The sequence below is a fragment of the Octopus bimaculoides genome, chromosome 2, assembly GCF_001194135.2.
Source record: "Octopus bimaculoides isolate UCB-OBI-ISO-001 chromosome 2, ASM119413v2, whole genome shotgun sequence".
NCBI classification, from domain to species: domain Eukaryota; kingdom Metazoa; phylum Mollusca; class Cephalopoda; order Octopoda; family Octopodidae; genus Octopus; species Octopus bimaculoides.
Window position 1 is genome coordinate 121,279,136 of NC_068982.1, and position 15,226 is coordinate 121,294,361.

The window sequence follows — 15,226 nt, forward strand, 5'->3', positions numbered from 1 at the left end:
GAACTAAACTAGCCATAGTTAATCATAGACATGTTTCTGGTTTAGGAGTATAAAAACTCTTCATTACCTCATCGGTATGATATTCCTGTTGTAAATTCGACGATACTGGCAAATGTGCATGCATGATCTAGCGCCATCATTGCAGTCGACACATCTTGAAAGTATCTCCAAATCTACATTTTTAGCTGCTATTCCTGAACTTCGGTATGTGATGAAGCAACCTATTGCTGAACCCTTAATTTTGTTTATATATATATATATATATATATACATATAAAATAATATAAATAATATATAAACATATGCATATATCCATACATAATGTATGGATATATGCATATGTTTATATAGTATTATATGATCGAACGCCACGCATCCTTTCCCAAGTAAATTCTCTCTGGCAGCTGAAGAAGGATATGTTCTCTATGTGGCCTGCGTGTTTTTTGTACCTTGTTTATCACTTTGTCCATGTTTTTTGCAACGTCATGTACCCAGATATGTATCTATATGTACATGTAGATGAAGGTATGTACATACGTGTACATATATATGCATATACTCATATATTGTTTATATATATATATATATATATATATATATAGTCAATCCAAATAAGAACTAGCAAGTAAAAACAACAACGCGAGGACGTGGAACAAGTACTGTGTTATTGGACGCTTAGGAAAGGAAAGAAAAGAAAGAGGATTTAACGTTTCGAGTGGAACTCTTCGTCAGAAATATAGAAAAAGTCCAAAGAAGGGAAGACGGAGAAAGAAAATCGCCAACGATACACACGCGGTCACAGAGAGAGAGAGAGAGAGATGTGATTTGTGTGTGTGCGTGTGACTTGGTATCATAAGTTTGTGAGAATGTATAATATGACTGCTTGAACACGTAGCGTAGAGGAATCCAACAGGTGGCACTTTTCAGGTGTGATGGAAGTCCAGGTGGTTACAGCAGTAGTTTTCGATTGGAGTTTTCGTGACGTGTAGTTAGTTCCACAAACTGGGGAAAAAAATTGGACCAGATTTATTATATATGAGTGACCAATCACATATCGGGAAAATCAGCTCCCCCACCCACGCACAAACACACACAAATGTTTCATAAAATTAGAATATTGTACAAATGAATTGTCTTGTGAGTTAGAACATCAATTCCTCCCTCCCCCTTGTGTGTGTGTGTGTGTGTGTGTGTGTGTGTGTGTATGTGCATGCATGCGTGTTCCACAAAATACAGTGTTTCTTTGAGAAACAGTTGCTACTTCCTCACTCAATCCTTTATACAGTTTCTAGAGACAGAATCGACGTTATATGCCCTACAATGACCCTTCACACAGTGCAACATAGCCATTTGAGAGAGAGAGAGAGAAAGAGAAATCGCAGTATTTGAATAGAACTTCATCGACTCTGAAAGGGTGAAAGATGAAGTTGATTTCGGCATGATTTGAACTCAGAATGTAGAACACCAAAACAAATCCTGCGAAGGAATCTATCCGACGCAGCAACGACTGCCAATGTGTGTGTGTGCGTGTATTTATACGCGCACACACACACACACACGAGCGATGTCACCAGTCAGGCTGTTGCTGACTTAATTCCTCTGACCCACATGTTACTGAGCGATGCCATCATTACTGTACTTACTCTTTTGGAGCTCTTCTCCTTCTCTTTCCAAACATTTTCCTGACTCTCCTCCGCTCTTTTGTGTGTGTTGTCTTTTCCTATCCTCTGCCTACTTCTCTATATCTCTCTCTCATGCACGCACACGCACCAGATTTGTTGTTCTGTTACTACTACTGATCAATATTTTCCCTCGACACAGGAACTAACTTTGACTCTCTTCTTTTTCGAAATAAATTACGTCAATTAGAAATAATTAATTAGTCGCAATGAATGGAAAATGAAATGCCAGCTTTCGCCAGATTCGAACTCGGAAACTCCGTACATTTTCTTTTCTATTGCGGCTATTTTTGTTTTGTTGGAGTTGGTTGTCGTTTCGAAGTTAATGCGGGATCTCTGCATTATTGGACGCCAGTCTTACCTCAAAATTTCTTGTTACGTTTTAAATTCAAAATCTCTCACTACATAATAGAACCCCTGCGACGGCTGCGCTGTTTTACCTGGGAACCTAGATTTCTTCGGTAATTGTTTCTAGCTTTGTGGCCAGAATCATAAAGTGTCAAATGCCCATGGCCATGAGAGGAAAAGAGAGGAGATACATTTGGCTACACTGATCTTTAGTGAGCACTGAAATTGTCAACTTTCAGTGAGACAGGCAGAAATATACAAGTAGACTTAGAAACAGAGAGAGAGAGACAGACAGACAGAGAGATAGAGAGGGAAAGAGAATGGGGAAACAAAATAGAAAGTATACATACATATATATATATATATACACACACGCATATATATATTTATATACACACACACACACACATATGTGTCTGTGTGTGTGTGTAAAGAGAGAGAGAGAGAGAGAGAGTTATGGTTTAAAATGGGAGATGATAGAGGGAGAGATTTACGGAGAGAAAATCGAAGTTTGAGAATGAAAAAAGCAGGCAATGAAGGTATGTGACTCAGAGACAGAGGGAAAGAGAAAACAATAAAGAGAAAGTGAGAGTGATATAAATACTATGACAAAATTTGTCGAGCAAAAAATGAGAAACGATTTACAGAAAAAAAAAAAAGAAATAAAGAGAGAGAGATATAGAGAATTATTAAGAAAGAGAGCAAGAGAATGAGGTGAAAAGAACGTGAGAAATGAGAAAAGAGCGAGAGAAGGGAGAAGAGAGAGGGGGAAAGTTTTATTAAGAGAAAAAGGGGAACGTGAGACTGACAGAGAGAGAGGGGGAGAGTAATAAAAAATTGTAATAGAGAGAAAGAGAGAGGGTGTGAAACTGATGTTTGTGTAGGTCGGGCCGCAATGGTGAAGACGAATGTGGGGAGATAGGCTAGTTAGAAGAACAATTTAAACTAACGTGGCTTGACAAATATATACAAACACTTCACCAAAAGCATAGAAGAACAGTAATAATATGTGTAAAGTGATTTAGTTAATTAATCATCAGTGAAATATATTATTAAAAACACGTTTTAGCTCTCAGAAGACCTGAATGAATACCAACTTTCAAGTGACATAGAACAAAGTTAAGTTGTATAAAGTTGAGTCGTTTTACTCTATTCTCCACCAGTGCTCCGCTTCACCCAAAAGTTGCTCCGTTGCTGGAGACACCAGTCCACCAAACCAGCGGGTAATTCCGCACCACAAATTCTCTGATGGTGGCGAATTATGTCTAGATATTTAGGAGTACTTCTCGTCTGTCTTTTATCTCCAATCACAATATATGGCGATTTGACTGATGAGATTTCCGGTGAGTTGCTCCATAACATTTGTTTTTTGTTTTTTTTTACCTCCTTCCTCTATAAACCGTATTATATATATAGGCGTACTTACAATGTGCTTTCCTTCCGACTTCGTTTCCCCACAACTTTTAGAAAAATTGATATATTTTAAATGAAATTTTCTATAAATACCGTTCAGATAATGTACATTCCGATTATATGGAAATCTGTTGTGAAATTTTTTTTTTGCGAATGTGGGAGAGTAATTAGACATACTTACACAAGTGGGCCCCACTAGATGTGCCTATAGACGTGTGTGTGTGTGTGTTATAAAATCAACTTTATCTCTCTGGGTATCCGTCCACATATCTTTGATTTTATGTACGCGTTGGAAGCTAAAATCTTCACAAATTGAATTCCTCGTTTCTGATCGTTTGAATTTCTGAAACGAGAAATTGGGTGTAACAGTTTGTGAAGTTCCTGCTCTCAATAAAATATCAATGTATAATTTTATTTTTAATTTTGAGTACTCCCTTTCCCTTTCCCTTTTCTCCTCCTTGTTAACAGATGCACACCGCTATTTCCTTGCATTCTTGTGCAAATCATAAGCGTGTTCAGTATGTATGCATTAGAAATGTGCACTGTGGTGTATGCATGTACGTGTGCATGTATGTAAGCGTGTGTGTATAGATGGATGTAATCGGGATTATAAACACGTACCTAAAAGTTCCTTACATCCAGTCTTGTTTCAGCTGTTTTCTTTTAGTCTTTCTAAACCACTAACAAATTCAATTTGTCATTCAAGGCACCTCACACAAGCACATATATACCCCTATATGTTCCTAAAGTAAACAGTAGTATCATCTAAATCAGTTCGGCTCGGATCTTCTTTGTCCTGGAGTATCAACGAAGTGGAATGTTGTTAGATTTGAATTTATTACAACAGGTGTTCAGGTAAAACAAACAAAATTTCAAATATTTGAAGAAAGCTGACCGGAGACATTACATCTTTCGGTGCAAGTTTCTCTCCTGTGTGCCTATAAAGAATTTATGAACGTCACTCGTTTTATCCTTCAATGAAACCTCCTATCTCTCTAAGGAATTACTATAATATATTAGTTTGAAATGAATTACTAAAACTCATATATAGTGTGTATGTGTAAAGGTATGTCTGCATGCTTTTGTCTGTGAAATTATAGAGGTATGTATTTATGTAAGTGTACATACTGTGTGAGGACACATGGCCTAGTAGTTAGGGTGTTGCACTCACGATAGCGAGATCGTGGTTTTAATTCCTGGCATCGGGTGGTGCGTTGTATTCTTGAGCAAAACACTTCGTTTTACGTTGCTCTGCGATCACTTCGATACCTGACGTGTAATACACTGTGCACCTGCTCAGGGTCGATTTTGACAAAGAGAGCGAGCTAATAGCAACATACATTCGGTCACTATAAAACAAATCATTTGTGCAGTTCGTTCAGCAAAAGCTGAGCATTGACACGTCGTTTTCGACAGAAGATTCCGTCATATACTACGTGTACAAAAGCATACATTTATGTTTTCAAAGACGTGTGTATATTAGTTATATATATTGTCATTTTCCCACATAACGTCCTCTTGACATAGATTAAGAGGCTAGGCTGATGTTTGGTTTTGTGATACAGAAAACGAAATACTGAAGTCAGTAGAAACCTAATGGAAATTGAAAGAATTCTTTCCTTCAAAATGATATAAAAGTGATTCAAACTAATATGACAAAACGGTAAATGTAAAATTCGATTTTTTGTATATTGATTTTGAATTATTTTATTATAATTCGTTTAATTTAATAATAAACTAAAATATAAGAATTAGATGAGATAATTCTGTGGAAAGCATTTAACAAATTGTGTAAACCATTTTTAACAATATACAGGATAGTTGACATATGACAATACATACATCTCAGAAATAGCTATACCGGTTATAACTATTGCTTCTCTACTGATACCTACCTGCTCTGTAACAACGTATTATTTGCAGTCAGCTGCTGCCTACCAATACATAAACCCTTCAAGGTGAGGCAATGGGGTATGGCATTTAGAGAAGAAAGAGTCTGGTTTAATACTTTGATAATGCTTGAATACTTTGACTCCTCCAAACTGTTCCATCTGAACATGAGTGGTGATTAACCTGTTGCATTGATTGGTTCCTTATAGCACACTGATAAATTATGAATGAATTGCAGGGATGCAAAGAAGTTAAGTGTACCTTCAATGTTCGTATTAATACAAATATACCATGTAACATAATTCTTTTCAGTCAGCTCATCTTTCGGATTCAGAGAAAACTTATCTCCCAGTTTCATTTCATTGAATTTAGTCAAGTACTACCAAACATTATTTTACTTTCATTTTATTATGCCAATCTTTGCTGACTTCAGTCATTTCACTTTCTGAATCATAAAACAAAACATCATTGAAAACTGTGTGTTTGTTTGTCAAAGCTGTTTATTTATATATCTACCAGTACCGCTGGACTGGCCCTTGTGCAGGTGGCACGTAAAATACACCATTTCGAGCGTGGCTGTTGCCAGTACCTCCTGACTGGCCTTCGTGCCGGTGGCACGTAAAAGCACCCACCACACTCTCTGAGTGGTTGGCGTTAGGAAGGGCATCCAGCTGTAGAAACTCTGCCAAATCAGATTGGAGCCTAGTGTAGCCATCTGGTTCACCAGTCCTCAGTCAAATCGTCCAACCCATGCTAGCATGGAAAGCGGACGTTAAACGATGATGATGATGATGATATATGTGTGTACATGTGGCCATGTGTATTTAAATATGTGTTTATATCAACATATTTATATACTTGTTCAGTATACTATTCAAGTCTACACTTGTGTGTTTATTTTGTTTTCTCATCAACATATTATTTATAGTTTTTTTTCTGTCTTTTGGCTAGTATATAACTTCCATCAATTTGATCCCAGAATCTTTACAATGTCATAGATTAGTTGCTTTTCCTGCCAGTGGCATACAGGTTTATTGTTGATAATTCTGTTGATATATGTACAATACAACTACTTCTAGCCTCTTTGAAGTAGACACTGTGTCTATTACTATTTTCTTAGCATTTCTTACGATGTAAGCAGTCTCTTTGAAATATTTTTGCATTCATTTAATTATTTACCTTCTGAAGAAATGGTGCTCAGTAATTTCGCTCTAGCGTAATGTATGAAAAGGATGGGATAATTAAATCAATCACTTCTATTTTTATTTTCTTGTGTAATCATTATATACATATGTATGTACACACACTCATCTACATCTGTATATGTGTATATGTAGATATATTTGTGTGTGTGTGCATATTACACACATAGTTATAAGAGAGGAAATGGAAAGGATGAAGTTCGTCAATGTTCTGCGGCATGAGAACCAGAGGCTTGAGGTGTTCCAGATTGATAAACAGTGTTTGAGAAAATTCTGATGCTAAAGGAGAGAAGTGTTTAAATGGATGATGGTACACTTGCACTTAGTGATTCTGCAAACGAAAAGGCATGGAAGTGCCACTATGAAATGCTGTTAAATGTGGAAAATGCATAGGAGAATCTTCTTAATGTAGACCCAACAGAGGGACCAGTCATCTGAGTTAACAGCAGCACGACAGATAAGGCAGTTAAGGATATAAATTGGGGAAAACCTCTGGCCCATCAGGAATTATCACCAAGTGGCTTTGTGGTAAGAAGCTTACTTCCCAACCACATGGTTCTGGGTTCACTCCCACTGTGTGGTATCTTGGGCAAGTGTCTGCTACTGTAGCCTTGGGCTGACCGAAGCCTTGTGAGTAGATTTGGTCGACGGAATCTGAAAGAAGCCCATTGTGTGTGTGTATATATATATATATATATATATATATATATATATATATATATATATATATATATATACATATATATATATATTTATGTATGTGTGTATCTGTGTGTCTGTGTTTGTCCTCCCACCATCACTTGATAACTGATGTTGGTGTGTTTACGTCCCCGTGACTTAGTGGTTCGGCAATAGAACCCAACAGAATAAGTACTAGGCTTTGAAAGAATAAGTCCTGGGGTTAATTTGTTTGACTAAAGGCAGTGCTCTAGCATGACCGCAGTCAAATGACTGAAACCAGTAAAAGAATAAAAGAAATATTCATCCTTATATCTAATCAGGTTTTCCAAGAGGGGTGGAGTCATACCCAATGACTGGTGTAGCAGTATTATTGTCAACTTCTACAAAGGTAAAGGAGGTGCCTTGGGCAGAAGTAATCACAGAGGTATCAAATTATTGGACATGGACATAAGAAGAGAGTTAACCCAAATGAGATGCAGTTTCGTTTTGTGTCAGAAAGAAGTACTACTGGTGCTGTCTTCCTACAAAGACAACTATAGGAGAGGCATTTAGCCAAAAATAAACCACTGTACTTGGCATTTGTTGACATGGAGAAATCTTTTGACAGAGTCCATCTCTCCCTCATCTGGTAGTTGATGCAGAAGCTAGTGGGTAGATGAGTGGCTGGTGAGAGTTGTCCAAGCCATCTACAGTGATACTGTCAGTTCTGTGAAAGTCAGTAATGAGCATTACAACAAATTTAGTGTGCAGGTAGGAGTTTCCCAAGGATTGCTTCTCAACCACATCCTATTTCTCATAGTCCTCTAGGACTATAAAATGCATATGTCTGCATGTTTATAAAGTGCATAAATGTATACATGTTTATGAAATGTGTATATGCGTGTACATATTAATATTAATATATAACGTATATACCATCATCATTGTCATCATCATCATTGCTCAATGTCTACTTTTCCACACTTGCATGGATCAGGCAGAAGTTGTTGAAGATTTTATGTTGCTGGATGGTCTTCCTGTCGCTAACCCAATATTTCCTGATGATCAGATGTGTTTTTCACAGAATAGTTGCAATGATCAACGTCACTTGCTTGTTTACAGCCTTCATGTGATACTTAGACAAGGATACAAGCACATTCATGCTAGAAGCTTCTTTCAGTTTCTACTTACTAAACCTACTCACAAAGCTTCGGCAGTCCCAGGGCTATGGTAGAAGACATTTGCCCAAGGTGCCATGCAATGTGACTGAACCCAAGACTTCATGGCTGGGTTAACCACCCTGCCATTCTTGTACCTTAATGTACAGGGTGTCCACAAAGTCTGGGTACATGGGGATTAACACATACTTTAAGAAATTATAATTTCTTATATTTAATTGTTTATGTTATGATTTTATTTACTCCATGTACCCAGACTTTGTGGACACCCTGTATATATGTATGCATATACATATTTATACAATGTATATGTATATATATCTGTGTGTGTGTGTACATGTCTAGGTTCATGCTCGTTGTCTGGGCAGGAAATTAACTATTAATAGCCATGCCATCCCTCCCACATATTTAATCACGAATGTAAATAGTTAAAGTGGGTCAACACCCAAATAATTATTAACACTGTCGATACTGTACAGTATTGAAACAGCAGCATTCTTAACTACAAGCAATGCACTATCTCACCTTAATATCCAGGAATTTTTATTATTCCTATTAAGACCTCAATACAGTGTTTTAGTTTTTCAGATTAACATTGTTAGATGTCAATATTTCTGTTTTCATTACTCTGCTGTTAGGTGTGGCCAGTGTTGCTGTCGTTGAGCTTTTGTTTGTGGCAGCCAGTTTCAGTGTTCGGATTTTTTAACATGAAATTCTTGTTAAAAGCCGTTATCCTTAACTTCAGAGCTTGTTTTCATGAGCCTGCGATTTTGACATCTATCCCTTGTAGACCCCAGTATTTCTGACATCAAATTTTGTTGTTTAAGGGCCATTGTTTCTGATTTCAGGTCCTTGTTTTGGTTAGATAAAATAAGTACCATCATATACTAATGTCAATGTGATTGACATTATTTGAGTTTACAAAAATGGGCATTATGCCTCATGACTATAGCCTCCATGGAAGGTGCTTATAAGCCATTCAAGAAACACACAAAAATCGTTAGATTCACTTTAGCATTTAAATTTAATTTGCCAAAATATTTTCATCGCTTTGACACTGCTACCTGTTCACTGACAAAATTCCGTGCCGCTGAATCTAACAGTTTTTGTGTGTCTCTTAAATGGCTTATAAACACCTTCCACACTGCAATTGTTTTATATGTATTTATATATATATATATATATATATATGTATATATTTGTATGTCTTTGAGTTTGTCTTTCACCACCACATGGCAACTGGTGTTGGTTTGTTTATCACCGTGTAACTTAACAGTTTGACAGAAGAGACCAATAGAATAAGTACTAGGGCTAATTTGTTTGACCAAACCCTTCAAAATGGTGCTTCGGCATGGCTACTTCTCAATGAATTGAAACAAGTAAAAGATAAAAGATAGGCATGTTTAGAAATTTTAGGATCTACAAATTTTGTTTGTGAATATTTTTACATATATTTTCCCATTATGTATGTATCTTCTTACGAAAAAACTTATTATTTAAGTCATGACTAAAAAAGATAAGAATAATCATTATAGTTGAAATAAAAGTAACACTTGAATACCTCACATTACCTAAACATACTAATGACTTATACAAATTTAATTTTGTTTTGACATTCCTGATGTTTTACATAAGCTTTTCCATGCATCAAGGAATCCAATGATATATTTGCATTTTGTCTTCTTAGAATTTGTATTTTCACACTAGGTTGACTTTCCTATGGTTTTCTGCTTAAATATAATATGTATTATCTGTTCTCAGCTTACAGTGTAACTAACAGGCTTGGCTCATTAAGATCACTGTACAATGATTATGAGGTGAGAAAGAGGGCGTTAGATTTCACAAAGTAGGCTAGCCTGTTGAATGTAATAACTAAATGTATAATAAAATCCTTACCTAGTTTAAAATGGAAACGTTTACAGTTCTAAAGCTTATAACATGTCCTATGTTGTATCAGATCACTTTGCTGACAAAATACTGAATTATGCTTTATCATCATCATCATCATCATCGTTTAACGTCCACTTTCCATGCTAGCATGGGTTGGACGATTTGACTGAGGACTGGTGCAACCGAATGGCTACACCAGGCTCCAATCTAATTTGGCAGAGTTTCTACAGCTGGATGCCTTTCCTAACGCCAACCACTCAGAGAGTGTATATAAATAGAAAATAATCACACCTATTGATATTGACTGAAGATGTATGTGTTAAGTGAACATGAAGTTACTGCTAAATGTTTGATCAATTATCACTATACCTTAAGTTTATGTAAGCAGAACTGATGGGAGATATCCAATGATAGCAACAGTACCACCACAATTGGTATAGCAGTGTTTGAGTTCATTATTTTGCAGTTCTATAGTCCAGTATATTAATCACATAGCCACTGTGCTTCATGTAAGTGGGTAGCTATTAATAATATGACTTACTTAATAATAATATGCCTAAAGAAAACAACTCCTCCATCAACAGCTGTGAGATCTCACAAGCCAACTATTCACTGTCATTATCTCAAGTAATTCTATTTAACTTGGCTTTCTGGCTCACCAAGGAGGTAGTCATGTGAGGCTGGACAGTACTCTCAGGTAGACAAATGAGGAGTTAAATGTATGCTTTTCATGAGAGAAATTGACTGTCAATGTGAATAGCCAAAGATTGGAAATCATTGCGCTAATCTACTTTATAGCTCATGTATCAGGACACTGTGTGTGTGTGTGTAAATACCTGTCTTAACTAGAATTTTAAACTCATAGCTAAAGGTTTCATGGCAAGGCCTGCACAATATTTGAATGGATAAGATATTGGTTAAATGAGAAAGAGTTTCTGGTTTCTCCTCTTACTCCATACTCCTCCTTAAAATGATTACTTGCCATTACTTCTAACAATACCTATTCCTACGTAGGTGATACCAGGTTTCATTCTTCTATAACTTTCCATACCCATGCATCATTTACACACAACCTAGATACTTTGCGCCAAATTGACCCAAACTCATGAACAGAAACCTTGAAAACAGCCTCCAGTAAAATCAAACCATTCTTGTCTCCTTAAACAGCAAAAATACAGAGTTATTGCACATATCAAGAAAATATGATTGCATTTCTCCCTTCTTAAACATGAACAGCACACAACTAGAACCTTCAAAGACACTACTAATGCTAGGCCTCACCATTATTGAGGATTACATTGCAAAGTCTGTGTCATGACAACTAGTCCTCCTATTCAGAACCAGAAAATATTTTATCCTTCAACAAATATTGACTTTACACAAGGCTCAGATGAGACCCACAGTGGTGTTTTGCTCCTATATTTGAGATGGTGCAACCTAAAATCTTTGCATGAAATCTCTCTGAACTCATAACCAGAGATCTAGAAAACTTCCTCCTGTAGATTTATTCCTACTTTGTTTCCTTCAACTGCAGAAAGAATGTAATGATTTATAAGTAGTAAGTAAATGAGGGGAAGAGACATATTGTTTATTTGTTGAAATGGTCCTTTATTTTCATTGTTACAATGAAAGATACTTCAAGTTGTTATTATCCACACATTTGCCATTCTGTTACCAATTCTGTAGGTTGTCAAGTTCGTCTTTTGTTGACTGCTAGGAAAATGGATAGAAGATGGAGAGAGTAAGAGTAAAAGAATTTAGACAAATAGAGAGGGTGAAAGTTGTGTAGTGACATGAGGTGAGAAAGATATGGATGCACTCTTTTTGACCAGGGGCCAAGTGAAAGAGATAGGACCAGGTCCCCTATGTGTTTTTTCTAACTAAATTAGGCCAGGCTATACAAAAAATTTTCCATCTCATATCTACCATGACCTAAGTTTTGCCTGAAACAGCCAGTTAAAGAATTATCTCAATGTGACAGTTGACTCTCATAAATTTCGTAGTGCCAATGTCGAGAACAATAGGAAGGAACTTGTAGAAAAATCTAGGCTAGGTTTCAAATCTTGGTTAAGAATCTAGGAAGCTATTCATTATGATATAATCACTGCCCATGTCAAGAAAATATTATTGCAGTGTGTCTCTCCTTAGTATCAACACCACACAACTATAAACCTCAAGGTCATCACTATTGACACCCTAAACTGCTTCCAAAAAAGGGATACTCAATGTCACTAGACAACACACTCCAACCTCTGGCTCACAGATATGTTGCCTCTTCATTTTGTTTTTTGTACAACATCTACAATGGCCTATGTGCTTCAGAGGACCTGTAGAAGCTGTGGATACAATAACTCCTTTCTCAGTATCAAACAGATAAAATGTAAATGAATTGGTCTATCAGACTTTCAACTTATAATGTATAGGTTCAAATTTACTGTATGTGTTTCATTATGTCTGTGGATAGAACACTTTGTACTGCATACCTCAGTCTATTTAGCTGGCGGATATGTACTATATCCTTAGAGAAATATTAACTGTGATAGACTATTATTGTGTCCAGGGAAAAATTTACCTCTCATTAATTACCATTATAGAAAGTAGAGTTATGAGTAAGTACAAAGCCTGAGGCTTGTGGAAATATTGGCTGAATATATTAAAGGTTTCAAACAGCCATCATGAGATGATAGCACTCATTAATATCAACAGATTAATTCAGTTATTACAGTATGATATTGACTGTAATATGGTCAAAGGATAAGGAAGATGACCTACCATGTGTGATGGAGGTAGATGACACTGTTTAATGTGGCTAATATTATGATTAACTGTGCCAGTGTAGACAGTGCATGGTTTTTGTTCAAGAAAAAAGATTAACATGGAATCTAGGGAGTGAAGATCAGTTAGCTTACAGAAAAGGGCCAGCACAAGAATATAGTGTTATGAAATTGAGAGAAGACTTTCGTAGTTGAGAGAGAGAGAGAGAGAGAGAGAGAGAGAGAGCTTGATATTGAATGAGTGGTTGGAAATTATTGGTGAATGAAGATTTACTAATCCAGCTGACAGTCATTTTCTGGATGTTTATACATATATATATAATGAGGTATAAAGGCTTCTCTGACGTGTGAGCATTACCTGATGTAGAGGATACATATGTTTAGTATAGTGGACATCAATTTCCTATGCTGCAGTTTTGGCTTTGTAGTATATGAATAATAATCAGAAATAGCAAAGTTCATTGTTGAAAAGAAGTGTTATAGTCCTAGCTGTCTTCTCCATGGATAGTGAAGATGTAATATTTGGGGCTGTGTTTCTCCCTGAGGTTTACTTTATCTGTGTTTTGAAGGTGTTGCGAAATACAGAATAGGCTAGTACTTCTTGTTGTGCTTGGCAAGAAGGTGTGTATATGTAATGAATATGTTTCTGTAGCCACCGCCTGACATAAGAACGTGACTATATGTGAAGTGGATTGATACAATGTAAACTAGCATTCTGTGCCACAGCTGGTTAATGTTGACCTGTTGTTGCTAACATAGATCCATCTATCATACTACCTTTCATAACATAGATACTTGGTATCTCACAATATCACACACACACACACACACGCACGCATGCACGCACGCACGCACGCACGCATGCACGCACGCACGCACGCACGCACACACACACACACACACACACACACACACACACACATTGGGTCATCCCATAAATCATGTGGTTTTTATACTTCTTTTATTTTTCAAAATTAAGATTAAGTTCTTTTTTAATCTAAAATATGCTCCCCTTCATTTTCTACATTGCTCTTCCATCTATCTGGTTGACTTGCAAGGCTCCCGCTTCCAAAATTCACTTGTCCATAATGAAAAATACTCCTCCAGTACTGTTCTGGCCTCATCTACAGAATTCATATTTTTTCCATCCAAATGATTTTGAAAACTGTGGAATTAATGATAATCAGATGGGGTAATGTCCGGCAAATATGGTGGGTGGGGCATTGTTTCCCATCCAAACCACTCCAGCCTTTGGAATGTCATCCTGGCTGTATGTAGCCAAGTATTATTCTCATGGAAGAACATCTTTTGTCATGAAACCAAAGATGGTTGTTTTTCTTCTGGCGCTGACTTAAGCCGCTCAAGCTTCTTGCAGTAGATCTTCTTTGTTTTCATTTGGTTTGGGTTTAAAAGGTCAAAGTGGACTAAACCTTTCATATCCCACCAAGACCTTCTTTAGACTGGGGTGCCAGTATTTCTACTTTCCCTACCCACTGTCTTCAGTGCTTGACAATTTTATGGAGAACCCATTTCTTGTCATCAGTCACTATTCTGTCCAAAAAGGTTTATTTGTGAGACGTGACAGCAAAGAAGAGCACACATTCACTCCCTGCATGTGATTAGACTCGGAATGTTTGTGAGGAACCCATTAACCCAATTTGCTGATTTTTCTGATGGCACGCAGGTGTCGATGAATGGTTGAACGACCAAATCCAAGATTCTCTGCTAGTTCCTCAACAGTTACAATGGGATTTTGTTCCACCAGAGTTTGCAGGACATCCTCTTCAAGCTCTACAGATCTTTCAGGATGAGTCTCATCTTCTAGGCTGTAACTTAGAGCTCGGAATTTCTGGAACCTTCGTTGACACTGGCTTATACTTATTGTCTGATCCCCATATGCTGCATTAATATTCCTCGCACTTTCCTTTGCATTGTTGCTTTTATTGAACTCATTAATCAAAATATGCCAAATATGCTCCTTCGTCACTTCCATTATAGCTTTGAAAAAAATAACTGTTAAAAATCGAACTGCACTCTTCAAAATTTGCACTAAGAGTAGGTACAAAGTAAAATACTACCTGTTTTTATTGCAAGTTGATGCAGGTAGTTTATCCTGTTCCCCTCTGACTTTTAGTTCATGCAATTGAAAAAACTGCATTGTTTATTGGATGACTCAATATACATACATACAT

At 36.7% G+C, this 15,226-nt stretch overlaps 1 protein-coding gene and 2 long non-coding RNA genes across 4 annotated transcripts in view; 1 reads left to right on the top strand and 2 right to left on the bottom strand.

The window, feature by feature from the left end:
- Positions 1–15,226, top strand: part of LOC106876558 (uncharacterized) — a 262,972-nt gene that overhangs the window by 84,226 nt on the left and 163,520 nt on the right. Inside the window, exon 1 of one of the 2 annotated variants that reach the window (XM_014925156.2) lies at positions 2,887–3,370. The exons of the other annotated variant lie outside the window; for it this stretch is intronic. Within the exon in view, the coding sequence (XP_014780642.1) occupies positions 3,289–3,370 (82 nt within the window). The 5' untranslated portion in view covers positions 2,887–3,288. Of the gene's footprint in view, positions 1–2,886; positions 3,371–15,226 lie in introns of those variants that run through there. 2 annotated transcript variants of the gene reach the window in all.
- On the bottom strand, positions 645–1,899 carry LOC128247015 (uncharacterized). The gene is made up of 2 exons (XR_008263417.1): positions 1,644–1,899; positions 645–1,002 (listed from the first exon to the last, which is right to left on the bottom strand). It is a non-coding gene; the product is annotated as an uncharacterized LOC128247015 (long non-coding RNA).
- On the bottom strand, positions 11,845–13,888 carry LOC128247014 (uncharacterized). The gene is made up of 2 exons (XR_008263416.1): positions 13,393–13,888; positions 11,845–11,973 (listed from the first exon to the last, which is right to left on the bottom strand). It is a non-coding gene; the product is annotated as an uncharacterized LOC128247014 (long non-coding RNA).